Source organism: Drosophila ficusphila, unplaced genomic scaffold (assembly GCF_018152265.1).
Source record: "Drosophila ficusphila isolate 14025-0441.05 unplaced genomic scaffold, ASM1815226v1 contig_580, whole genome shotgun sequence".
Taxonomy (NCBI): domain Eukaryota; kingdom Metazoa; phylum Arthropoda; class Insecta; order Diptera; family Drosophilidae; genus Drosophila; species Drosophila ficusphila.
The window spans coordinates 710,853-738,394 of NW_025064510.1; the positions used below are offsets into that span (position 1 = coordinate 710,853).

General features: G+C 35.6%; 1 protein-coding gene across 5 annotated transcripts in view; it reads right to left on the reverse strand.

The window, feature by feature from the left end:
• LOC108101714 (G protein-coupled receptor kinase 1) overlaps positions 1-20,807 on the reverse strand; it is a 253,093-nt gene extending 232,286 nt beyond the window's left edge. For 2 of the 5 annotated variants that reach the window (XM_043208595.1, XM_043208596.1), the window contains exons 1-5: positions 20,492-20,799; positions 10,482-10,558; positions 10,361-10,434; positions 10,204-10,305; positions 10,068-10,142 (exon numbers count right to left, since the gene is read on the reverse strand). In XM_043208595.1, coding sequence (XP_043064530.1) covers positions 10,068-10,142; positions 10,204-10,305; positions 10,361-10,434; positions 10,482-10,558; positions 20,492-20,604 — 441 coding nt within the window. In that variant the 5' untranslated portion in view covers positions 20,605-20,799. Of the gene's footprint in view, positions 1-10,067; positions 10,143-10,203; positions 10,306-10,360; positions 10,435-10,481; positions 10,559-20,491 lie in introns of all 5 variants that reach the window. The other 3 variants (XM_043208597.1, XM_043208599.1, XM_043208598.1) reach the window with 3 other exon arrangements.
• Between the last annotated feature and the right edge of the window lie 6,735 nt (positions 20,808-27,542).

A 27,542-nucleotide genomic window follows, 5' to 3' on the forward strand; every position in this document is an offset into this window, starting at 1 on the left:
ACGTTTCCAAAGGAGGGTAAACAATTTGAGAAGCGGCTTGCACAAGGCTTCCGCGCAATATTTAAGCACACAGCCAGGAATTCCATCGGGGCCTGGCGAATATACAGGCTTAACACGCTGAAGATCGCAAAGTAGGGAGCTCTCGCTTAATGTCGGACAGAATACTAAATTCGACTTGGATACAGCATAAGAATAGGGCTGATCATAGTGAGGTAAGTGAGGTGAGTATGTTGTTTGAAAAAACTGGGCAAATAAATCGGCTATTGCCTGATCCGATGTTGCCGTAGTATTTTCAAATGATAACGAGGAAGGGAAAGAAGATGTTTTACGCTTAGTATTAACGAAATTATAAAACTGTTTCGGATCCTGCACAAACTGGACCTTGCAACGGTTTAAATAGTTTTTGTAATACTGAGCATTAAGCACGGTAAAATTTGACCGAGCTTTTAAATATTTTGAAAAGATAGATTGAGAACCGGCATCTTTAAATTTCCTATAAAGTCTGGATTTTACATTTCTTAAGTGTGTCAACTCTTTATTGAACCAAGGAGGTTTGCTAGAGATAGACAGATAGTATTTCGAAACACAAGAATTAAAAAAGTCTTGATTACAGTATAAAATATATTTATGGCATCCGCCATATTATTGCAAGTGTAAAGATCGGACCAATTATAGCAAGACATTAAATTTCTTAGCCTCAAAAAGTCTGCCTTGCGAAAACAGTTAATTCGTTTAGCAGATTTGACAGATTGATCTTTTATTATGGTACCTGTGTCGATTGTCACCGCAAGAGTAGGATGATATGGATCTTCAGGTTGAGTAATTGGTGCTACCCTGGAGAGAAACACATTTTCAGGATTAGATTCAAAACAGAGGTCCAGTAAACGACCTAGACAATTTCATATATAATTGACTTGCGATAATGAAGTGTCAAGCAAGCCGTCTGTTCGGTCATGCCGCAGCCTAAATCAAACCACTAATTTCAAATCGTAACGTAATTCAAATTCTCGATGTTTGCCTTTTGTTTTGCTATTTGCCCTGCGCGGCAACACTGTTCTAATTTTCATTTCTAACTACTTTTGCACTTTTTCGCTTATCGCTTCCTGGCCTTAGTCCACGGCAAGCTTCATCTAGTTCGATTTTGTACACGCTCATAGAAGGCACGGTCGCTGATCGCCTGCCTATATACTCTTCGGCTATATACTCTTCGCGACGTTTAAGGCACAGACAAATCGGTCTGCCTGCCCAACATACCTTTATAGTAGTTCGATTTTGGTACTCGCTTACACAAGGCACGATCGCTGATCGCCTGCCAAATCTCGGTTTTATATACTTTCGTCTAAAGCACAGACAAATCGGTCTGCCTGCTAATATATACCTTTTCGCTGCAAAAAGGCACAGACAAATCGGTCTGCCTGCTAATATATACCTTATCGCTGTAAAAAGGCACAGACAATTCGGTCTGCCTGCCTAACCAACTCTACAACAAACAATAACTTTATACGTTTAAGGCCTTGGTGCCAAATAATAAATAAGTGCATTTTATTAACTAAATTTGTGATTATTTTATTTGGGCACCGTCAAGGTAATGGTTAGTAAAAAAAGCTTACTGACCCAACACCGTCAATAAAGTCATTTTGTGCTATAGGCAGTAGGACATTTGATCTTTCATCTGGGGACCAAATAGTTCCAGGAATATTAAAATCTCCGAGAACTACCAATTGAGCCCTATCTGAAAGCTTATCCGAAACAGACTGTATAACAGACAAATGATTAAAATAAACTGAAGTTTCAGAAGATGGTGAAATATAGGAGCAAGTTATATAAATAAGACTATCGGGAAGCGACAGCTTTACGCATATAAATTCTATGCCATTGAGCTCATCAAAAAGCCCCTCCTCCGAAGTGAGGGTGGACTCAACCGCAATTAAGACTCCACCACCCCGCTTGGAAGGCCGGTCATTGTGTACATACCTGAAAAAACTTCGAAGTTAAGGATCTCCCACTTTAACCACGTTTCTGTAAACACAATAATATGGGATGCAAAAGAAAAGCTATAAGAATGCAATTTAGTTAACTTGCTACGCAAGCCCCTTGCATTTTGATAGGAAAGAAGAAGGCTTGATTTTAGTTTTTTGAGGAAGAGGAAGATGTAGATGAAGGTTTAGTGGTCTGGCCACTCGAAGGAAGTTTTATTCCCTCGGGCCTTTTTTTTCATTTTTGATCCTAGCTTCGAACTCTTTTACCACCATACTATCCGGCCAGAAATTGCCCGAACATATGGTTGAAAAAAGCTCGTCCCGGACAGTGATCCTGAAAGATGAAATATCCCGAGCGTAAGAAAAGTTAAATTTTTCCACTTTAATGTTATCGGCCTTACAGTACAGTATAAGACTGTACATCGGATGATGATTGATGAGGGGAAAGCCGAGAAACGAAAATCAGTTTCTTAAGTGGAACCACTGAAAGGGGTTTGTATTTCTGCAACACCAACTTGAGCCGGTAAACCGGCCTCAAAGTTCCCTTGTGGCGGTAAACAATTTGGGGCAAGTGGAATCAGAGGCGCCGGAAGGTTTCAAAAGCGGGTGGTGAGTTGTTCAAACCAAGGTTTCATAGAGGAGTGAGGGTGCCTTCTAGAAATCGATACTTCAAAATAAGACAATTTATTATTATCCTTTACAGAAATCTTATTAACATCTCTTTTCTTATTATTTTTTTTTCAATTTAAATTTCGTCGATCATTCAAATTTAGGAACATTCTTTTGACAAAGCGAAAACGTTTGTTCTTTTTGCGTTTTTAACGATGAATTCATCCATAATTTTCTCCAAATCCATTTTTTCCGCTCGCTCATGATAAATATGTAAAATTGCAACATTGTTTAATCGTTTCTGACCACTAGTAGAGCGCAAATATGTCTTCAGTCTTTTTCATTTGAACCAGGCAAGCAAATAATATGAAATACCTTTGCTTTCATTTTCACTCGAGGTTAAGATGATCTTCGACTGCGGCCGTGAATTCTGTATTTCTTCGTTGGCGTTTTTTTCACCACCGTTCGGTTCTTCTTTTTCTTCGCTTTCTTCTCTTTTTCATTTAAGTCTGACAACTAACTTATCCATGATTTGTGATTGAGATGATGCACTGCGCGTTCATCACAAATCACAGATGTTATAAAGGCGCACGTTCATGGAATATAATGGTTAGGGACTTTGCGTTCGGAACGCTAGAGGATAGCAGACGATAGAGTTGCCAACACTACAAGAGCATAAGGCACAGTGCGAGAGAGAAAAAAACAGTTACTCTTTTTTATCATTATGGCAGCAGTAGTTACTAGCTATTCCGCACTTTTCCGGGTGGTGTTTTCGGGCATTGCGGTAAAAGCGCAAGAAATTTGCCGTGGTGAATTTCCCGTGGTGAATTCCCCATGGGGAATTTCTACGCATGTTAAGCAATCAACACACACAACAGGTCTTCCGGCGCCCCTGAGTGGAATCATTGGTTGTATGACCAGTTCGGACGAATCGGACAAGCTAGGGGTGCCGGTCTGAACGCTCTCCACTGAGGATTGATCGGAATGATCCGAATCTTTTTTGCTGCCGATCTAAGCAACATTTGAGGATTGTTGCGGTTTACGGCTGCTCCTTAGTGGGGACCTTCTGGTCAACTGCGTGGGGCTGCGAGGTGCTCCCCTTCGGCTGCCTTCCACCAGCGGCTTTTGTGCGCTTTGGAGACTCATCCAATAGCTTATAGCCATTGAATTGAGAGTCCAGCGCTGAGAGGAAATCATCTGCTCGGCGAAAACTATCTCTAGCCACGCCAAAACAGCTGATCAGCCCCTTTAAGCCACCTTTGGTTTGACGCATGAACGATTTCATTTCGTTCGCAACCCCAAGACATGTATCACACAAGTACTTCAGGTTTGGACCCTTAGCTAGGTTATCACTTGTTCGGCCGTTAAAACCAGCGCACTTAGTGTGCACCATTTTATCACACAGGCAACAAGTCATTTTTGGTTGATCAGGCTTTATTACCTGACCACATTTTTGATAACAACAGACCACATTGAGTTCCATAATTATTAGCTTCTTACCACTGAATAAAGAAAATCAAAACAAAAACTTTCAAGCGAGCAGTTAAAAGTACCGCAAGAGCGCAGCCTGCACGCTTGGAACTTTAGGTTTTGTGAGAGAGCGAAATCGGGAGAACACAGCGCTGTTAGCTGTAACAACAACAAAAACAAGAAAGGAAGCTAGCTTCGGCAAGCCGAAGCTTATATACCCTTGCAGTCATCAAATATTTCGAACAGAATACACAAAGGCTAAACAACATCGAAGCAACGACGACTTTTCTATTAATTTTTCATATTTTTGACTAATGTTCATATGGCAGCTATATGATATAGTCGTCCGATTTTGATGAAATTTTATTTGTTATTCAAGAGTCGTTAGAAAACTCTATATTCCAAAAATCATGATTTTCTGATGAGAAATAACGATCTTATCATTTTATTTCCGTTAATTCTACATAGATTTTTCGATCTTTCCTATGGCAGCTATATGATATAGTTGTCCGATTTGTATGAAATTTTTTTTATCAACCAATGCTAGTTAAAAAACTTGATACTCGAAAAATCATAGTCGTGTGATGAAAAACAATGACGTTATCAATTAATTTCCATTAATTCTATATATATTTTTTGATCTCTCCTATGGCAGCTATATGATAGAGTTATCCGATTTCGATAAAATTTAACCCGAAATTCAATAGTAACTAGAAAACGCCATGTGGAAGAAATCAAGTCGATCTAATCAAAAACAACGGCGTTAGAATTTTGTATGTCAATCTCTTGTATTGGAGCTATCCTATATAGTCGCCCGATCCGGCCCGTTCCGACTTATATACTGCGTGCAATAACTACACACCTTTTGGGAAAGTTTCAGCAAGATAGCTTTAAAACTGAGAGACTAGTTTGGGCAGAAACGGACAGGAGGACAGACGGACAGACAGACAGACAGACAGACAGACGGACAGACGGACAGACGGACAGACGTACAGACGTATTTCGATTCAGATGGTGATGCTGATCAAGAATATATATACTTTATGGGGTCTAAGGTGTCTCCTTCACTGCGTTGCAAACTTCTGGCCAAAATTATAATACCCTTTGCTCTGCAAGGGTATAACAACATTGCGGATAGAGAGAAATGCAAGACACAGATCAAAAAAAAACAAAAAGCACAAGAAAATTTAATATTTATTTATAGAAATAAAACCCCGTCAAAAACAGATTCACTCGCGAAGCGAACGGAGTTTAAAAGTATATTGCTTCAAAAGCCGAAATTTTAACGAATTGATTTAAAACCACCGGTGGCTTTAGCAAAAACAAATAAAAATTCGGAGCGCACAAAAAAAAACACGACCGTTCGCCTTGAAAGTCAAGAGAGAGAGATTTATCTCAATTTCTACAAACTTATTTAATTTGTGGGGATGATGTTATAAGTAATTCATATTCAGTTCGTTCTAATGAATTATTGTCATTTAAAAAGGTAGTTCAAGCCGAAAAAAAGCAGCTCAAGCAGATGAGATCGCTGGTGGGGCCTTGGCGCTTATTAGGTTGCGTGCGATGTTTTTTTCACCGCAAAATCAATTAGATCTGGAATTTTTATGGGGTCTGCTGGCCAATATGAGGGGCACCGCTGCCGCCGTGGGCTTTACCATCGAGGTGATCTGTACGGTAGAAAGTATAACCACGTATATAAAAGATATATCTGCTTGTGATGTGCGTTTCAACCAGCAGCGTCGCATCGATGTGATTTACATTCAGGAATTGTGGTCATCCAAGTTTATGCCGTGAAATGCCTTGGTCATTATCATATTCTGGTTTTGGATCAGCGTTTGCATGGTGGCTTTCATAAATGACATGAGCTCCATAATACTTTGTTGCATGGTAAACATCATAGTTCCAAATTGCTTTATGGCTGGACTGGGACGTGCTGAGCGTTTTCTGAGTGTGGCTGGAGTGGATTTTCCATACCCGTTCGTAGAGCACCAGCGTAGGAGATGCCGCTGGTGGTACTGAGCGGACCGAAAGATGATCTGGCTGCCTTGGCGAAAAATACGTCTGGCGTAGTTTTTGATTTAAAATACACATTTTGTGTACTTTGTTGACGCGTAGCTGTCGCTCGTCGCATGCGACTCTTCAGCTCCTTATAGACCAAACAGCCTCTGTAATTTGCCGTATGGTTTCTCCGCAGCTCCCACATTTTTTTGTATGGGGGTCTTTTTTGTTGGCAGGGCAGTGTGCGGAATTGTGGAAATCTCCGCAGACTACACAGACTGACCGAAGTGTGCAGTATGTCCTGGTGTGTCCAAACTCCTGACAATTTGTGCATTGCACTGGGCCATCTGTTTGTGTGGTTCTTCCACGGTGATCCTCCGATGCAATAAGCAGTTCTTAGAGCGCTTGTAGATCTGATGCACTATATCAGAGGGGGCAACGTCTGATTCGACGTTTAAAAGGAGAGAATGAAAAAAAAAATTTCTAACACCGTTGTTTTTGAACAGATCGACTTCATTTCTTCCAGATGGTGTTTTCTAACTACTTTTGAATTTTAAATTAAATTTTATCAAAATTGGAAGACTCTGACATAGAGCTGTCATATGAACAATCGTCGAAAACATAGAAACTTAAAAAAAATCGACAAAGCTTCGATGTTGTTAAGCCTTTATGTATAATGTTCGACTTTTTTATTCAGCACACCATTGTGGTGCATTGAGACCGCGAAGAATTATTTCCAAAGTAGAAATTAAACGATTAAGTTTGTCTACTTTGCGGCTTCTGTTTTCTTTGTTTAATTGAAAACATCTATGCTGCTGTAACTTTACTTAAAGGGTTAAATGAGTTTTATGATTTCAAAAAATCGTTGTTTTTTTTGTATTATTAAATTTAACATTCTAATTGTTCTTTTGTCAAATCGATCCAAGCGAGAGTTTTAAAATAGACAAATGAAGGTACGCTCTACAGATTAGTTCGGTTCAGCGCTCAAAACTTTAAGCGCGTTTTCTAAACTGTGTTTGAAGTCGGCTGTTAAGTTTTCTCGAGCAGTACTAAACCGATATTGATGATATTTTAGACAGGTTCGGGATACAACTTAAAACAATTCGAACGAAGGATTTTTATACCCTTGCAGAGCAAAGGGTATTATAATTTCAGTCAGAAGTTTGCAACGCAGTGAAGGAGACGCCTCAGACCCCATAAAGTATATATAGTCTTGATCAGCATCACGAGTAGAATCGGAATACGTCTGTACGTCTGTCCGTCTGTCCATATGTCCGTCTGTCCGTTTTCGCGCAAACTAGTCTCTCAGCTTTAAAGCTATCTTGATGAAACTTTCCCAAAAGGTGTGTAGTTATTGCACGCAGTATATAAGTCGGAACGGGCCGGATCGGCCGACTATATCGGATAGCTCCTATACGAGAGAATGAAATAAAAAATTGTCACACCGTTGTTTTTGATCAGATCGACTTGATTTCTTCAAGATGGCGTTTTCTAACTACTATTGAATTTCGGATTAAATTTGATAAAAATCGGATAGCCCTATCATATAGCTGCCATAGGAGAGATCGAAAATTATATAAAAATGCTCGTGGGTTTAAAAACAACGACGTTATAATTTTTTTCCATTATTTATATATATATTTTCTGATCTCTCCTATGGCAGCTATATGATAGAGCTATCTGATTTTTATAAAATTTAATCCGAAATTCAATAGTGGTTAGAAAACGCCATCTGGAAGGAATCAAGTCGATCTGATCAAAAACAACGGAGTAAGAATTTTTAATTTCATTCTCTCGTATGGGAGCTATCCGATATAGTCGGCCGATCCGGCTCGTTCCGACCTATATACTGCGTGCAACAACTAGACAACTTTTGGGGAAGTTTCAGCCAGATAGCTTTAAAACTGAGAGACTAGTTTACATAGAAACCGACAGGAGGACAGACGGACAGACAGACAGACGGACAGACGTACAGACGGATTTGGATTCTGATCGTGATGCTGATCAAGAATATATATACTTTATGGGGTCTGAGGTGTCTCCTTCACTGCGTTGCAAACTTCTGACTGAAATTATAATACCTTTTTGCTATGCAAGGGTATAAAAATTGATTACTCAACATGTTTTGTTATAAAAATAAAATGATTTGAAAAAAGTACGTTTTTTTAGAGGAACCTGGCACTAAGGCTTGAATGATGTCAATGTATACCAAATTTTTTGAAAATTATATATATAAACAATAGAAATAGTATTGATACATTCAATTCAAAAAAGTAGGTTTTAACTCTTGCAACAGTGAAGACGGATGTGAAGATGTTTTTGTAAATTTGAAAATTATGAATTAAAGAAAGTGTGCCATTAACAACATATGCTCAACCAAAAAGTTGGATTTTATGACCTTTTCAAAGCCCCTTCGGCAAGCCGAAGCTTATATACCCTTGCAGTCATTAAGTATGTCGAACAAAATACATAAAGGCTAAACAATATATTGTTCATATGACAGCTATATGATATAGTCGTCCGATTTTGATAAAATTTAATTTGAAACTCAAGACTCATTAGAAAACTCTATGCTACAAAAATCATAATTGTCTGATGAAAAACAACGAGGTAATCATTTTATTGCCGTTATCTAATATATAAAATTCTCGTGTCACAGTTTTTGTTACCATACTCCTCCGAAACGGCTATACCGATTCTCACGAAATTTTGTGAGCGTATTGCATAGGTCTGAGAATCAAACAACATCAACATCTACAACTTTTCATCCTCTTAAATCCTGTTCGACATACCAAAAATCGCATATAAAGTGAGTTACTACCTCATCACACTGACAAAAACACACTACCATAGCATTTTAAATCAATTTAAACTGCGGCAAAAATCATTCATCATTAAGTAAAATCATTAATTCTATTTATGAGTGTTTTGTCGAGTGATCAATGCCAAGAAAACGCAAAGGGGAAGATTTGAGCCATGATACAAGTAGATCTCGATACATGCGAAATAGAAGATCCGAAAGAGTAACGCAATTGTATAAAGGAGAGCCAGAAGATACACGAGCTGAACGCAATGAAGTCAGAAGATTAGAACAACGACAACCACGCCGTTCCACAGTCCAACGACGTTGTTGGAACATAGGTCTTAGTACAGTGATTGCTAGAAGAGTACGTTGCCATCAGGTGGCGAAACGGAGTTCGCCGGGGTTTGCTAGTTTCTATATAGATTTTTCGATCTTTCCTATGGCAGCTATATGATATAGTACTCTGATTTTTATGAAATTTTTTTCTTGATTTAAGAGTATTTAAAAAACTTTATATTCCTAGAATAATGCTCGTGGGATTAAAAACAACAATTTTTTTTTTTTCATTATTTATATAAATATTTTTCGATCTCTCCTATGGGAGCTGTATGATAAAGTTATCTGATTTTGATCAAATTTATTTCAAAATTCAATACCATCTGGAAGAAATCAAGTCGATCCGATCAAAAACAGCTGCCTGAGAATTTTTTATTTCATTCTCTCGTATTGGAGCTATCCGATATAGTCGGCCGATCCGGCTCGTTCCGACTTATATACTGCGTGCAATAACTACACACCTGTTGGGAAAGTTTCATCAAGATAGCTTTAAAACTGAGAGACTAGTTTAAAGAGTAACGGACAGACTGACAGACGTACATACGTATTTGGATTCTGATCGTGATGCTGAACAAGAATATATATACTTTATGGGGTCTGAAGTGTCTCCCTCACTGCGTTGCAAACTTCTGACTGAAATTGACCTTTGCTCTGCAAGGGTATAAAAATTGATTTTCGAAAGGCTTCAAGGGACGATTACATTTTTGTGGCACCCCTGATAATAAGTAAATTAAGAAAAAACTAAAAAAAAAAACAGTTCAAACTAAAACTAGAATAAAAAAAAGATAGGTAAAACTTTTTATTGCAATTTGCAAGAAAAAAAATAATAACATTACTTTCTATTAAATAAGTTTCATATTATAAGAGCTTACTTCAAATAAGTCAACTGGAACTTCATTTTTTAATAAATATTTTTGAACGCTTGCAACGGCATCTTTAGAGTAGTCCTATAAATATGCAAAAAAAAAATATTTAAAAAATTAAATTTAGAACTACAGGAATACTTGCATAGGTGTGGGACAACATTTCTTCCATAATAAAATTATCATAAATTTCTCGAGCAAGTTTTTTCCTCTCATCGTAACATTCGGTTTTTTCAAATGTTTTTATCTAAAAAACATAAGTGTGAAATACAAATTGTTTTAGAAAATTATAATATTTTTACCTGTTCATAAAATTTTAATTGTTGTATAGGTTCATCAGAATCGTTCTCACAAAAGTCTTTAAACAGCAAGTAACCTAAAAAGAATTTTTTAATTAAATATTTATTATTATTGTATACATACCCAAAACTTCGTTAAAAATTTTTTGAAAATGTAGTTCATTTTCCTTCTCCAAATATTTATACATAACACTTCTGACGCTGAAAGTAAAACGAAATGTAAAATGTTTAACAATAGAGTAAAATACAAATTTATGCTATTTAAATGGAATTCTTGTTAATTTTATTTTTAACACCAAAAAATATCAGGGGTTTAAGAACTATTACAACATGTTCCCTCCCATATTCTAATATGGAAAAAGTAAAAAAAACCTTATGTTGTGACCCTTGCAGTCATCAATGATGTCTTACAAAATACATAAAGGCTAAAAAGATCGCATATTATTAGCAATTAGTGTCAAAGTAACGGAGTTACAGCGTTTTAAACGAACGAATTATTATTATTATTATTATTTATTTTATTATTTTCTCAGGGCTACAAGCTATTGCTTATTTATTATTGCCCTAGTCACATTGAATTTAAATTTAACATATATATATGCTTAAAGTAACTTAAAACTATTATTTAGAAATTAAAAATTTAAAAAGTCTTTGCTTGAATTTAAGATCTAATACAGTCGAGTCCTGATAATTCGAAATGGCAAGGGGATCACTTTTTTTTACGAATTAAACGGGAATTCGATTTATCGAGATTTTTTTCAAGGGATTTTTTTTCAAGGGAACAGAATTTTTTACGAATTATCGCGATTTTCGATTTAGCGGGGTACGAATTATCTGGATTCTACTGTAGATTAGTTTTTATCTCCTTTTTAATTTTAATTTTAATTTTATTTTCATTTTCATTTTTAATTTTATTTTCCTTTTTATTTTTGTTTTCATTTTCATTTTTTTGAAGAGCGTATCATTATACCCTTGCAGAGCAAAAGGGTATTATAATTTCAGTCAGAAGCTTGCAACGCAGTGAAGGAGACACTTCAGACCCCATAAAGTATATATATTCTTGATCAGCATCACGATCTGAATTGAAATACGTCTGTCCGTGTGTCTGTCTGTCCGTCTGTCTCCCTGTCTGTCCGTCTATCCTCCTGTCTGTAACTAGTCTCTCAGTTTTAAAGCTATCTTGCTAAAACTTTCCCAAAAGGTGTGTAGTCGGAATGGGCCTGATCGCATAGCTCCCATACGAGAGAATGAAATAAAAAATTTTCACTCCGTTATTTTTAACCATTTGATAATAATCACTTGATTTTTTTAAGATGGCGTTTTCGAACTACTATTGAATTTTGGATTAAATTTCATCAAAATCGGATAACTCTATCATATAGCTGCCATAGGAGAGATCGAAAAATATACATAGAATTAATGGAAATAAATTGATAACATCGTTGTTTTTTATCCCATGAGCATGATTTTTTGAATATAAAGCTTTTTAACAACTCTCATATTGAGAAAAAAGTTTAAAAAAAATCGGACAACTATATCTTATAGCTGCCATAGGAAAGATCGAAAAATCTATATAGAAATAACGGAAATAAAATTATAACTTCGTTGTTTTTCATCAGACAAGTATGATTTTTGGAATATAGAGTTTTCTTACTACTCTTGAATTTCGGATTAAATTTCATCAAAATCGGAGAACTCTATGATATTGCTCCCATATGATCTATAGTCGAAAGGGTATATAAGCTTCGGCTTGCCGAAGCTAGCTTCCTTTCCTGTTCCCAATTAGTTTTATAGAACAAGGTTATTGATTCCAAATGCAAATAGCGTGAATAAAAAATTGCCTTTCTGAGGTCAATGTTCTCTGCCATTTAACTATAATGTTTTTCATTCGTTCTGATGAGGCAAACTGAAGTTTACTGTACAGGTACGCTGGTTCTTTTGAATAGATAATCTTGTGCAGTAATAGTAAAGTTCTAAATTTCATATAGTCTTTTATACTTACTCCTAATATATTTACATGCTAGTGTCGAGACATGATCATACAACCTCAGACCGTATACATATCGAACAATATTGTTGAAACAAACATTGATTTTACGGAAACTAACTGAATCACAATTTACAAAAATTTCAACACCATACATTAAAGTTGGGACAAGACAGGTTTTGGCAACTAAGAGCCGAATGTTCGTCGGTAAATAGTTTTTTGTTGTATGTAACATTCTCAGCAGACCATAAGTCTTGCCAGTTGCTTGATTTATGTTATTGTTCTACGTAAATGTTTTATTAAATATGACGCCCAAGTTTGCCGTATGGTTCACATATTCAATAGGTGAATTATTGATAAGACGCCCAAATTAGCCGAATGGTTCACAAATTCAATAGGTTAATTATTGACATTGAGTTTTTTTATTTTGGAAGTGTCGATAATATTTTTGTATATTATCAATGCTTTTGATTTCGATGGGTTTAAACCAAGTCCATTTTGTTTTGCCTATACACTTATTTTTTTAAGGTGCTCATTACAAAACTCAATACATTCATTGATTCTATGTAGTTACAATACATTTACATACATTTGTACATCATCAGCAGACAAGTGAATCAGTGGACCATCGCACACAACAGTGACTAAGTCATTAACATATATCACAAACAGCATAGGACCAAGAACAGAACCATGGGGTACACCACGTTTCACATATTTAAAAGACGAAGAACAAGTGGACTTTACAACAGCTTGACATCTATTACTTAAATAAGACGAAATAAGTTTATTTGCCGTATCAGAGAAGAAAAACAGTGAACGAAGCTTTGTGCAAAGTATCAAGTGGTCAACAGTGTCGAACGCTTTGCTATAGTCAAGAAGTGTTAAAATAGTGACTTCCCCTTTATCTAGGTGTTCTCGAATTTCCTCGGATATTTTAATGACTGCTGAGGTACAGCTTTTGTTTTTCCTGAAGCCTGATTGCAGATCGGTTATTAATTTGTTAACATAAATAAACTTGTTCACTTGTAAAGCCATTACATTTTCAAACACCTTCGATAAAAATGGCAAAATCGATATGGGCCTGAACTCACAACTTCGTCCTTTGGGTACTGGAATAATTTTAGCCGCTTTCCATTCATCAGGAAATGTGGATGTCATTATAGCTGTATTAAAAATATGGGTTATAAATGTCAAGATTTTGGGAGTGAGAATTCTCAAAAATTTAGGGCTTAGGCCATCCAGTCCCACGGCGTTTGGTTTAATCCTGCAGATGCCTGATAATACTTCGCTTGGGCTGACACATGTTAAATTAAATCTTGTATCACAAGTATGAGTTGGGGGATGATTCAGATATATATTTTCAGTTGCTTCAGGTACATTTATGCTTAGGAACTTATTGTTTAACTCCTCCACATTAATATTTTCTATTATTGCGCGCTTCTGTTTTCCTATACCTAGACTTTTAAGATGATTCCATTTCTGCTTAGTGTTCACTGCGTTATCAAATTTACTACTCAAATAGTTTCTCTTGGCCGAACTAATAAGTTTGGTGACGATCTTCCTTAATTTAGCAAAGACGTTGTAATGAGAGTAAGTTTTATATCTCTTCCATTTATGAAATGCCCTTTTTCGTTTTGCTATCACCATCCTAATGTCAGTATTGAACCATGGGTTTTCTTTCAGTCTTACTTTTTTCTTTTTAAGTGGTACGTGTCTGTTATATAGGTAGTTGATGTTCGTTTCTAGCTGTTGAATTTGACAGTTTATTGACGTTAAGCAAAAAATATAGTTCCAGTTTATTAAATCAAAATCGTGGGCCGTTGTAATCTATATTTCTAAAGTCACGGAATTCTATGTAATGGTCAGTGTAGTCTGGGTAGGTATTATAAGTCAGGAAAATTAGGTCATGTTTAGAGTAAGCTGGTGCTGCCAATTGGTCATATTTTAAATTTTTCTCAAGATTGTTAACAAAGAACAAATCAATGAGCGTATTTGTGGAATTTGTAAAATGAGTAGGATTTGTAGAATTGACAGGCGCTAATCCTATCGATTCCATATTACCTAAGAGCCGATTGTCTTTCAACCTGTCACAGTTAAGGTCACCAGTCAGAATGATGTCAGTAAAAGCAGAGGCAAATGTCGATATAAGGTCTATTAAATGAGAAAAGTCAATATTATTGTTAGGTCGGTTATACAGCCTATTAATATTGTACTCTTATCTGGTGCATTCTTAATTCGAAGAAAAATGTACTCCATTGGACTATCAGGGGGGCTTTGGCAATGTATAGACACATTAAGTTTTTTTGTTTACATATATAGCAACACCACGACTACCACCACCACGACTAGGACGATCCACTAGAAACACATTATAACCATCACAATCTATTAATACGCTACATAGATCAGGTAAAATTCATGTCTCAGACACACATATAATATCGACATTAGAGTTAACAAGATAAATCTAAATTCATTAATCTTTCTCTTTAATCTTTGTGCATTTATTTGGCATACGTGTAGGCCAGGCTTTCGACTGCCAATACGAACTAAAGTTTCACTGTTCGCATTGGATTTTGCGTTAGCTAAAGTTATATTGGATAGTTATAAATCCTATTAAATAATTGTCAGTATACAGCATAATGAAAATCTTTAGATTATAATATAAACTTAATAAAGTAAATAAAGAGTTAACACGAGTGCGATTAAGAAAAATAAAAAGGGAGAAATTCTGTTCGTTGATTAAATATTAGTGGTTAGTATTAAGGCAGGTTCTCACCTTGTAGGGCCGAAAAATTGACCTTTTTTAAAAAAATTGTTTTGAGAAAACGGTTAAAGATAAAAATCTGAAATTTGTAACTTCATTTGAAAACTTATTTATTTTGCGGAAAAAATTTCAAAATTGAAAAATCAAAAAAGGGGCAGGGGAGCGCGTTCCCCAGTTGCAATATTTCGGCAAAAAGGTGACCCGCTTACGGATGTGATTAAGCCAAAATGGGTAATCGGAAGCACAAAAACCGAAAAGATTCTTAAAGTGTACAGTACTGTGAAGAAAATGAATGGATCAGAAAAAAAAATTAAAATTGCAATAGTTATTAGCTTTTGAAAAAAATATCGATTTTCGCGCTTTTTTTCTCACTAATTATTTTCCCAATTAAACAGTTTTCAATATTTTTGGATAATCCTAGTGCATTAGTTAAAGAAAACTATTAGGAACATTTAAGGCCAGGTTCCTCTGAAAAACGTACTTTTTTTAATTAATTTTATTTTTATAACAAAAAATGTTGAATATTCAATTGTTTTTATATATGTATGAAAGTATGTATATGAAATTACTTAAATAATTTTTTTTTCAAAATGGCGGTCCTAAAAATGGCTGCTGAAACTCGTCCGATTCGTAGATGGGTGACACGATTTCCTGAAAAATAATTATCTGAATGCAAAAACCAAAATAGTTTTGTGTTCTGCATCGAAGTAGCTAGGGCCGGTACTAGAATGAAAACTTTTCAATGAAAAATAAAAAAATGGAGGACTTTTGAATTTTTTTAACCCTTTTTTTCACTTTTAATTGTTTATAACTTTTTTAAAAAATAATGAATATTTCTGGTTCTGGTACCGGCCATAGCCAGACATGTTAAGAGTAAAATGCCGTTTGGTTCAAATCGATAAGTGCAATAGTTTTGAAATGAGAGTGTCACCCATGCGAAAAAACGTGGTTCGGAGAAAAATCAGTTTAAAGTTTTTAAGGCGTTCGAGCGGCCGGACTACCAGCAGCGCTCCTCACTCTTTTATACGCACTTCTCGGTCTTATTGACCTTCGGGACTAATTCTATACTATTTCGACAAGTATATAGTAGCAATTTATAAAAAAAAAAATTTTTCATTTTTTCAAAATTGTTCAGAGGAACCTGGCCTTAAAAAAAAATTTGAAGACGATTGGTTAACCCCAACGCCTTCAATTACTTCCGTAAAGTCCGAAAACGTGGTTCCGAGATAAACGCGCTTAAAGTTTTGGCTTCCAATGGCCGGTGCTCGACATGTGCTCCATGTAAGGGCCTGTAACTTTTGTAATATTTCAAATTTGGATCTGAAATTTTTTGAGAACATTTGCGGAACATTCATCTATACGATAAGCCAAGAAAAAAAATCAATTTTTTTTTGTCACAAGGTGAGAACCTGCCTTAAGGGCGAAAAGAGTGAGTGCTACTGTTTATGGGCTCTCTTTTCTTCCAAGCTAAAAGTTCTTGGTAGCTTTCAACTGCAACGATCTCACTGGTTTCACGCTCTTTTATGTGCACCGCTCCCCTCCGCGCAAAAACTGCAACAAGCTGCTTATTCCTTTTCATGCGCATGGCCTCTTAGAAAGCCTCGTACGCACCTTTCGGAAGCTGCTTATTAATATAAACTACAAAAGGAGAGTCAATGCCAAAGTGCTTTAGAGTCAGCTGCTCCTTAGTCTCTCTTCGGTATGCTGTCGTTGCTTTTAGAATAGCTGCCTTGTCTCCCAAACATTCCAGTTTAACCATGATCGCTGTGTCGACCACAGTAGTTGTCGCGTTTCTCCGTGTTGTTCTGAAAATTTATTTTATTGCCGGCGCGGGTGTAATGTGATGGTTGAAGCACATGGTATTGAACAAATATTTCATTTTTCCCCTTCCACCATCGGCACACCATGGATCATTAGAGTGCTGGCCCCGTTTGCCTTTTCACAATATTGGACTCCAGAACTACTTGCTTCGGCCTAATCGCACCCAAATCCGCAACCTCGCGCTCGAGGTACTGCACACGCTGTACCAATTGTTGGACCTCGCCAGCCAGACGCTCCTCCAGTATATGTAGAAAGCGCTCCTCAGCCTCTTGCATTTTAGAGGAAATAAGGATGGCCTGCTCTGCAAACCGCTGGTCAATGAGCTGGATCAATTGGGGCGACGGAGCATCCGATGATCTCCCACCACCCAGATCAGTCGAGTTTGAGTGTTTATTCTTGAGTGTTTTGTGATTGAGTGCTTTTGTTTCGCGTTCTATTTGAGTGATTCCGCTTAGTCTTTCGATTGGGACTTGTGCTGTTATTTTTCCCAATTCCGTTTTCGACAAAATTTTAACGCACCAAATATTATTTAGAGTTTTGTATTGATTATTTCTTTATTATTTGGCCAGATTGTATTTTTGCGGTCTATGTTTCCAACTTCGTTGCCTATTCTTGTGATTCACGCACTTTTTACGAGATAAAGATCGGCTTTTTTCGCAGTACTTTTAATTACTCGGCGGAGAGATGTAAAAACACGTCTGTGGTTTCGGTATGTAAAAATATCTCCTTTGGATGTATTTTGACGTACAAAAATAAAAATATAATACGTGGTTTTGAGAAAAACGGGTTTAAAGTTTTGGCTTCAGATCACCGGTGCTCGATATGTGCTTTATGTAAAGGACTGTTACTCTTGCAATTTTTCAAATTTTGATGTGGAATTTTTTGAGCACATTTTTACAACATAAATCTATACGAAAAGACAAAAAAAAAATCGATTTTTCCCCCCACAAGGTGGGAAACTGCCTGAAGGGAATAGTCAGCCAGTTTTTTTTTTTTTTCAAAAATTAAAAAAAAAAATTTTCTGATTCGGGTACTTTAAACCTTTAAGAATAAGGTAGAAACCTTCCTTTACCTCAGATGTTATCGGAAAGTGATAAAAAACGAGATTTGCCACACGGCGTCATGCGCTCGAGTAGCGCACCTTTAATATTTAAACGAGTTTTTCTCCATCTTTTGAAAATCCGTGTTTCTTCAACTGGTACCCACGATTAAGGCTGACCTACTGTACCGATTTACTTCAATTTTTTTTAAATGTTCAAAAAAGACATGCCTATCGCGGGAACCAGAATCAATCAATATTTTACAAAATTATAGCAACAAATGTAAAAAAAAAAGAAAAAAACACGCAAAAAAATTGAAAATTGCATAACTTTTTTATTTATCAATATTTTTTCACAGTTCTGGTACCCGCGATAGCCAATCACATTTACTTTAATATTAAATTTGTTTGATGTGATTCAGATTTTCTGAAGTGGAGAAATCGTGGGTACCGTTTTGAAAATTGCCGACTTCCGGTCGCCCATATCTCCACCGGAAGTGGACGAAAATTGAAAATTTTTTTTTTATGTAGTGAAACTTATATCCTACAACATATCGACGCATTTCCGCGAATGTATCGTATGTCGCTTTTTTTCGAAATTGAGATTTTAATGCAAAATTGTTAGGCACCTAATGTCGCAACAAAATTTAAACGCAGTAATTGAAAAAAATATCAATTAACTAATATGACCAAGAAAAATGTTGTAATCGACAAAAACAATACCACTTTTCATATAAAACTAAAAGAACGAGGCACTTCTGACGTCGAAGCTTATTTCAGGCAAGAACTTTAATATACCATAACTTAATTATTTCTTAATTTTTACATTTTTTAAACTCCCATTTGTTTGTTAAGGGCTTTAAATTAGTTTCATAAAGATTTCAACATTTTTCTAGTTCTTTTAACGGGTATTTTACCCCACTTCTACAGTAAAGAAATCTTCAGGTCATTTTCATTGGAAAATCCACTTTTTCGAATCGCCAAGTCCAAAATTTTCAACAAATGTTCAATAAAATTTAAGTATGGAGACTGTGTTGGCGTATTAATCCTATTGGGACAGTTCTATATCAAGAAAGGGCGACAAAAAAGGGCCGGGTTGCACCAAACCAAATATTCAACGAACTCGAGGAGCGCTGTTTTGTCCGGAAAATTAAGGAAAACCCTAAGCTATCAGCTTCAAAAATAGCTGCGCAGATTGAGATCGAAATGGTCAACAAATTTTACCCAAATACAGTTCGGAACATATTGCACCACCATAACTTTAATGGTCAAATAGCAAGAAAAAATATATTCAAAAGTATAAAAATAAGATGTCTTGGGTCAAGTTCACCATGGTGTTAGAAATTCGGCCGATTTTTTTCTGGAATTACGAAATTTAAGAAGACGAATCAATTTTTAATTATTTCGGGTCGGTTAGAAGACGCTTAGTGAGGAGATATTTCAATACGAAGATGGAAACTAAAAAGTTAAGAGCAATGGATTGGCACCGCTGTGAACCATGTCATGGTTTGGGCTTTTATGGCTGCTCCCGTCGTCGGGAATTATGTTTTTATTGTCGGTATCGTGAATGCTTAATAATCTTAAATAAATATAATATAAATATATCTTAACCAATAACAAGGAAAATTTGGTTAAAAATGTCGATAACTTAGGTAAATGGAATCAATTTAGATTCAACCAAGACAATGACAAAAAGCCTTTTGCTAGAAATGTTAGCTTTGGTTAAGCTGGAACTGCCTTAATGGGATTAAAACGCAAACACAGTCGCCAGACTTTAGTTTTATTGAACATTTGTGAAAAATTTGGACTTGACGGTTCGGAACAGTGAATTTTCCATCGAAAACGATCTTAAGATTTGCCTGTCGGAGGAGCTGAGTAAAATACCCGTGAAAACAACTAGAAAAGTGTACAAATACATGTAAAATTTATTTAAAGTCTTAAACAAACAGAGGGGAGTTAAAAATAGTGTTGAAAAAATAAGAATTATTAAAGTTATTTTTTATTAAACTGCTTGCACGAAATACATAAGCTTCTGCGTCAGAATCGCCCTATTTTTTAGTTGTTGTATAAAAATTTGTTTTATTTTTTAAATAAGGAAAAACTTTCGATGTTATCCAAATAGAAAAAGAGTTTCCTTAACTTTTTGCGTTAAGATTTTTTTGATATCTTTGCTACTTTGGTAGCGGTGTCGATTTAAAACTTTGTTTTATTCTTGCACGAACAAAGCTTCGATCCACTGTATGTATGTATGTATGTATGTTACATATGTATACTTTATGGCTTCTAAGGTATCGCCTTCACTTGCAAAATTCTGACTTGAATTATGACACACTCTGCAAGAGTGATCAGATATATTTGAGTGTGGTTGCCCTTTCATAATTGGTCGTTATAGTTTTACCATCGTTTTGATCACCGATGGCAACCTACATGTCAAACTGCAGCATACTTTTACTGAGGCAACCCATGTTAAATTTTTGTACGTGTTCATCATCATTTTACATAGGAAAATATTTATACCTGGGGTCTGGTAAAATTAACTTCTTGCTGGCCCTTGCAGCTGGAGTACATTTAGATTTTTCCATTGCCATCAGATAGCTGACATCAGCTAACACCGCTTCTAAGTCCGCCATAGCCTTTATATTTGTTTTTTCTTCTGTTTACAATTTGTGTTATATTGAGATTGAGCCCTATTTTTATTGATTTTTTTGTGCACACATTGAAAAGAATTCTATAAATTAAAAAATGAAACAGGGCTTTATTATTGTTGTCAACAATAAAAATGATGTATATATTTTCTTTCAGCCCTTGGTAGATTACAGAAAAAATATCGATGTTATACTCAAAACGACTGAATTTACTACAAAAAAAAAACCTTTGTCACACTGCGCCACGTGCAAATGCATTCACACCGAAGAAACTCTGTCTAAAAAAAATAATTGGATCACAGTGAAAACAAGCCAGTTAATTCTATCCATAAGAAAATATGCACTCGCATATCTCTGCGTACAATAGAGGTTTGATTTAAAACATTGATCTTTTTTAGCAACATGTTTTCTAACATCGAAATTTTCGATGTTTTGATTAATTTTAAACAAAATGACAACAATTTATTCAAGTTTTACATTAAATTAGTTTTCCGGCCTTGTTTAACATATCGACCCATTTCCGCGACTGTATCGTATGTCGCTTTTTTTCGAAATTGAGATTTTAATGCAAAATTTTTAGGCACCTAATGTCCCACTACCCTGTGAAATATTATAACTGAAAGCCCTATAGTTCCGATAAAAATTAAGTTTCAATTTTATCGTATGTTACAATGTGCGCGCGAAATTATCGTATGTCCATAAAAATTTGCATGGAAATACTGCAATCGCACAAAAAATACCGAAATACAAAAATAAAGAAAAAGCTTCTCCTGTAAAATTTGATTTTTCTACATACGATACAGTCGCGGAAATGCGTCGATATGTACGTTCAGAATCACAAGAAGTTGCTGAAACACAGATATGCTTTTTGATAATATGTTTCCAAATTTTTTCGTCAGTGTCAAAAAAAAGAAGAAAATACAGTCGAGTCCCGATAATTCGAAATGGCAAGGGGATCACTTTTTTTGACGAATTAGACGGGAATTCGATGTATTGAGATTTTTTTCAAGGGAACAGAATTTTTTACGAATTATCGCGATTTTCGATTTAACGGGGTACGAATTATCGGGATTCGACTGTAATTAATTTTTGCATTCTTGTAGAAAATGTGAAAAAAAAATCCATACAAACGAAGCCTCTCTACGTCGCTTACCCATGTGGATTTGCGGTTTCTCGACATTAGTATTTAGTTATTAAATTAAAATAATGTGGAGTGGGAGCACAATAAATATAATTTATTGTTGCGTATGTGCATTTGTGCATGTGTATGGGACACATAAGCACATTGCATTCATAAAAGCTTACCTTCTAAAAATCGGTCCATCGTTATTCTTTAATAGCTCTCAACACCGCCAATAAATCAATTAAATTTCCGCTGAACATACGCTAAATTTGAATGATTATTTATTAGAATATATAATTTAAAATATAATTATACACAGCTATTGGTATTTACCCTTTTCTTGCTATTTCTTATTGTGAAAAAAAATTATAAGAAAAGTTTCAATTAAACCATTGATGTTAAACAAAAACATCGATGTTAATATCAATGCTAGAAATTATGCATCGATGTTGGGTATTCTTTTTTAAACATCGATACATCGGTAAAATATCTTTGGATCGTCAAGCCTCTAGCGTACACTCTAAAAAAATTTAAAAATCAAAATGCATCATCAAAATGCCATTTATGCACATATTCATTATTTTTTTTAACATGTGTAAACATTGTATTGTGGGGTATAGCCCAAGAAATATAGTAAAGAGGAACTGCAATGGAATATAGTTATATCCTGAAGAAATCTTAGCCTGAATTGGTTAACATTTTGAAGACAAAAGGCGTTTGTTTCGGCGAAGGTGCAACTATCGGACGGCAGCGCCGTAAGAAATATAATGAATGAAAAATCCGTAGCGACAAACATGGTGGAAATGAATAATATGATTGTTGAGCTAATAAGCTTTTTTATTAGCTGTTGAAGTAATTATGCATGAGGAAAATTTTGTTTTCGAATTCTGTAGCAGCGATTTTATTTTCGACGAAAAAGAGTTACAAATGGTCCGCGGGATTGAAAAGAAGTAATACAATTGAATTGAGACGCGGATCAGCCGATTGCTGACCCAAAGTATAAACCAACAAGCAACGAGAGAGAGAGCGAATAGAAAGATAAAGAGAGAGAGAGCGGTGGTAATTATGCAGATAAGATAAGAGCTAGCATTAAGAGAATCTAAATATCTGCTGCGGCTGGATGACCCGACAATGATGAAACCTGAAAGTTTAATAATTACAACCGGCGACGGCGAGTGCACCCGTGGAAAGTGACGAAGTAAAGAACGTAATTCCTGAGAACGCCATTTCTGAAACCGGCGCCAACGAGGATGTCCGTGAGGAAGAGAGAGACGAATATAGTGTGGCATCGACGATAGTCTGGCGCAAAATAGCGGTCAACTTTATAAAGAAGATGATGAAATCACAGAAAATGGCCTTCGAAACAAGCAGATGCAAGTTTTTTTGTGCGAAGCAGAATGTATGCAGTTGGAAATTCAACACTTGAAGAAATTGGAGAACCTATACCTAGCTCGCAAGCGTGTTGCCGAGCTTGAAGCGGAAGTGCAGCTGCTGGAAGGAGGATCAAGAAGAGCAAGTAAAAGCGATACCATTGATATCAAAGATGTTGAAACCTTGGTAAATTGCTTTTCAGGAGACGGTGGCTACCCAATACAACATTGGATAAATAACTTTGAACACATTATGAATAAGTTCGATGTACCGGATCAACGCCGATGGATGTTTGCAAAACGTATGCTGTGTGGATCAGCCAGAATTCAGATGCTTCATATTAACCCGAAGACATGGACTGCCCTGCGCAGGGAGCTGCTAATGGTCTTCGAAAAGAAAATGACGACGTGGGACGTGATTAAACAATTGGAAGCTAAAAATAAATCTCCAAATGAAAGCGCACTCCAATATTACATCGCTATGTGTGGCATCTCCAAGCAAGCAATTTTGGCAGACTTTGATCAGCTTGTAACCGTAGAGACCCCAACGACACCAGAAAAATGAAGATGACCAATTCGGCAAACCCTCAGCAAGGACCTATGGCAGTGCGATGCATCAATTGCAGAAAAATGGGGTATTTGATGAACGAGTGTAGACGTCCAAAAAGACCGGAAGGCGCCTGCTTCAACTGCTACAGTCAAGACCACAAGTACCAGGACTGCCCGAAGAAGAGAGCTGTTACTACCGTAGCTGCCGTACAAGATGAGGAACTGGCGGATACAGAGGACCTAAGAGCTGTTCAATCTGTTAAGTTATGACTTTTTGATGGTGAAGAGAGATGTATATTAAGTTTGTTTAAAACAGAAAGTCCAGTCATCTTTATTCAAAAATCATTTGTTCCAAATAACGTTAAATTTAAATCACATAGAAGCAAATACCACGGTATAGGTGGCGAACAAATTTTATTTTATTTTTATTTTAAAACTTATAAAATTGCATTTTTAGTTGTAGAAGACACCTTATTACCACTACCAACTCTATTGGGCCGAGACTCATTAAAGATAATGGACGTCCAATTAATACATACAAAACGAATAAATGCCGAAAAAAACAAAAAAATAATTACAATAATAATTCATTTTGTTCATCTCTTTTCACCAATAAACATATAACCAATTAAAATAAGTATAGTATTTTAAGTAATCAGAATAAGCAACAAGTAAACCAAAGAGACAACCAAAATAATCAGAATTAGAAAATTTTTTTTAGTAAATACTTAGTATATACAGAAGAAAATGTAGATGAATTATATAGGGGAATGTTGTCAGGGTTAGTACTTATTTTGACCTATGTCCATCAGTTCTGAACGAATGACAATTTTGAATAAATTTATACATTTTTGGAAAGGTACGAGCAAGAGAAAGTGGTCACCAAAAATAGAGAATAAAAAAACAAAAACAAAAAAAGTTATAGGCGTTTGAAAAAAAAAAATGTAGTCAGAGTTGGGCCATGTTGTCAGGGTTGGGCCACCTTCAGAAAATCTTTGACAATATCGTAACGTGGTGGAATAAAATTGAATTCAGGTAAATCGCACATTATTTTGTTCATTTATTTTATTATTCGGGATTTTACAGTAAATGTTGGTTCAAGAAAATGATTCAGAGTTGCAGTTTTGACATATAAAATAACTTTTTCGCAGTTTTGCGCACTTCAGGTGAACTTCCCTCTTGCATTCAATGCACGCAACAGAGTTGTTGCGATTTGTATACCGTAGCATAGTTTCCAAACATATAAAGCGGAAATCGATGTCTTCATCTTCATCAGAAGAGAGTTTATTTTTGCATTTTCTTTGGGGGACGACCACGTTTAGCTGGTATTTTGGTGCATGCTTTTGGTGCAAAAGTTGTTTTTTTCGATCCTTGTTTTTGTCGAATAAAAGTTAGGAATAATTTCTTTGTCTCATTCAAAATTCACTCTTTTCCATATTTTTTCTACAAAAGACTGAAATATTACAACAAAAATTGAAAATACACGAATAAAATTTATTCGTGTAGTAGTAGTAGTCAAGCCTGACTACAAAAGTGGCCCAACCCTGACGATATTGGCGGTATTAATCTATTGTGGTATGATATAGCCAAACTATATCTATCAATGAAACTATATCTTAGTATTTTGTAATATAATAACTATATAACGTATTTTTATGCTCACCTTGCGGATGACATGTTGTAATCTTGTGTTATTCCACTTTTTCGGCCAGGTTAAAAAAACTTTTTCGAGCACTTTTTTTCACAGGACAACGACACGTAGGAAAATGAAATCCCGAAATAAGTAGTCACGTAGAAAGTTTCTTGTGACCGATAGAAGTTTCTAGACACCCACAAACAGATGGTACTAGAACGAATATCCAAAATATTGAGATGGCCCAAGCCTGACAACGGTCCAACCCTGACAACATTCCCCTAGTATAGGGAATGAATTCGGAAAAATAGCCGAAGAAAAATGTAGGAAAATAGTAAAAACACATTATTTAAGCAAAAATGTCGATTATGAGAAATCACCTATTTATCAGATGAGCATTAGGGTTAAAAATACAACACCATTCCATTGCTCATCTACCCAGCGGGCAAAAACCTGTGGAAAATATGCTTCTTTCCAAAGGTTTCTTCATACAAGCAGAAGGGCAAAAACCTCATTCACCCCTTACATTTTTGCCGTCTCTCCTTTCAAAATACACGAGGGTGACACACAAAAGTAAGGGGTGAAGGAGGTTTCTATGTGGAAATCCACTGGATTTTGTACTGAAAAAAACAGTGGACCTCTGCCTGCTGACGGCAGGCCAAAATCCACTGGTTTTTGTCCTGAAAAAACCAGTGGAAATCTTGCTGCTGAACGCAGGCCAAAATCCACTGGTTTTTGTCCTGCATTCAGCAACCAGAAAACAATAAAAAAAACAATACTTTTTAATTTGGTATATGCATTTATTAATCTATTTACAGTCCAAGGACCTTTGTCATAAGTATTGTTGTTTGTTTTATTTTTTGCATTAGTGAACGATGAATGCAAATCAGACTTCTGCATGAATGCATCCAAAACGACAAATGAATCACTTATTCTATGTGGGCACACTATTTTTTCTGCACAGTATATTTGGGTGTGAGTGAATAGGGTAGTATTGTCTGTTTTGAATGACAGAAGTCTCACTCATTCCATAGTTGTACAGCTGTTAATGAGGACAGCAAAATTGGTGTGCAGTAGTCAACGCACTGTACAGTGTTTTGGTGTGCAGTTGACTTACTGTACAGTGAGTGAAGCTTCATGACTGGTTCATACACACATATATGTATAGTTCTTGTGTGTATGTATGTCCGATTAAAAATTTGATTTGTTTTTTCGTTTTAAATGTATTTATTATAAAATAAAGAAATTATAAATTATTTATATTTAAATTTAAACTAATTATAATAATTATTTTATGTTGTTAAAGAATCTATACTTAAGTTATTAATATTGTAATGAAGGAACATTATTTTGTTTACCATTTCTTCAGTGGTGGCAATTTTGGACAGTTTTTCGGAAATAAATTTTTGGCAATAGAAACATACCGCACTCATCTGCACAGTTGTTCACAGTCAACATACAAGCTGTACAGCGTGTTTAAAAAAGAACAAATATAGTACTCCTGACGAAGAGTACAACCATATACTGAACTCACTCGAAGTGAGTACACTAAAAATGTTGTGCTATCTTCTTCTGACCTATAGAGTATACTGTACAGTAAAGAATGAGTGCAGTGTTTTTGAAAACACTACACTACTGTACAGATCTGTTATGCCACAAATGAGTGCATTCATGCAGAAGTCTAATGCAAATCATCTTGATATTGGCGAAGATTGTAATTGTCGTTTCTGAGTGACTCTGAAAATAGAAACTATTATATATTAATAATATATAAGTACATATATAAAAAGTAATGAGAAAAAAATAGAAATTTAGAAAAATAAGTATAATTACCATACAGCACGTTGGGTAAATTATTATATTTCACTAGGCCCAATCTTTCCAGAATAATTTATTTTAAATAACAGCTCGTCTGAAAGAAGTCGTCTTAGACCAGATATTATGCCTTCACCTCCGATCATGGTTTTAAACAAGCCTTTTATACTAAAAAACAAATAAAATTATTTTGAAAACATAATATATTTAAAGCAAATCAGTTTATACACAAATCAGCTGCATGAATTTAATAAAATGTAATTACATAGTAACAAGCATGGCTATTGAAATGAATTAAAAATGTAGTTAGTACTTACAAATGCTTCTGGATTGGCTTCGGCACCGGAGTCCAAATGGCCGAGTTCTTCAAATGACGAAATCGGAAATGTCCGCTTGGGCACGTTCAGATTTGCCGTTAATATTGACATATGGG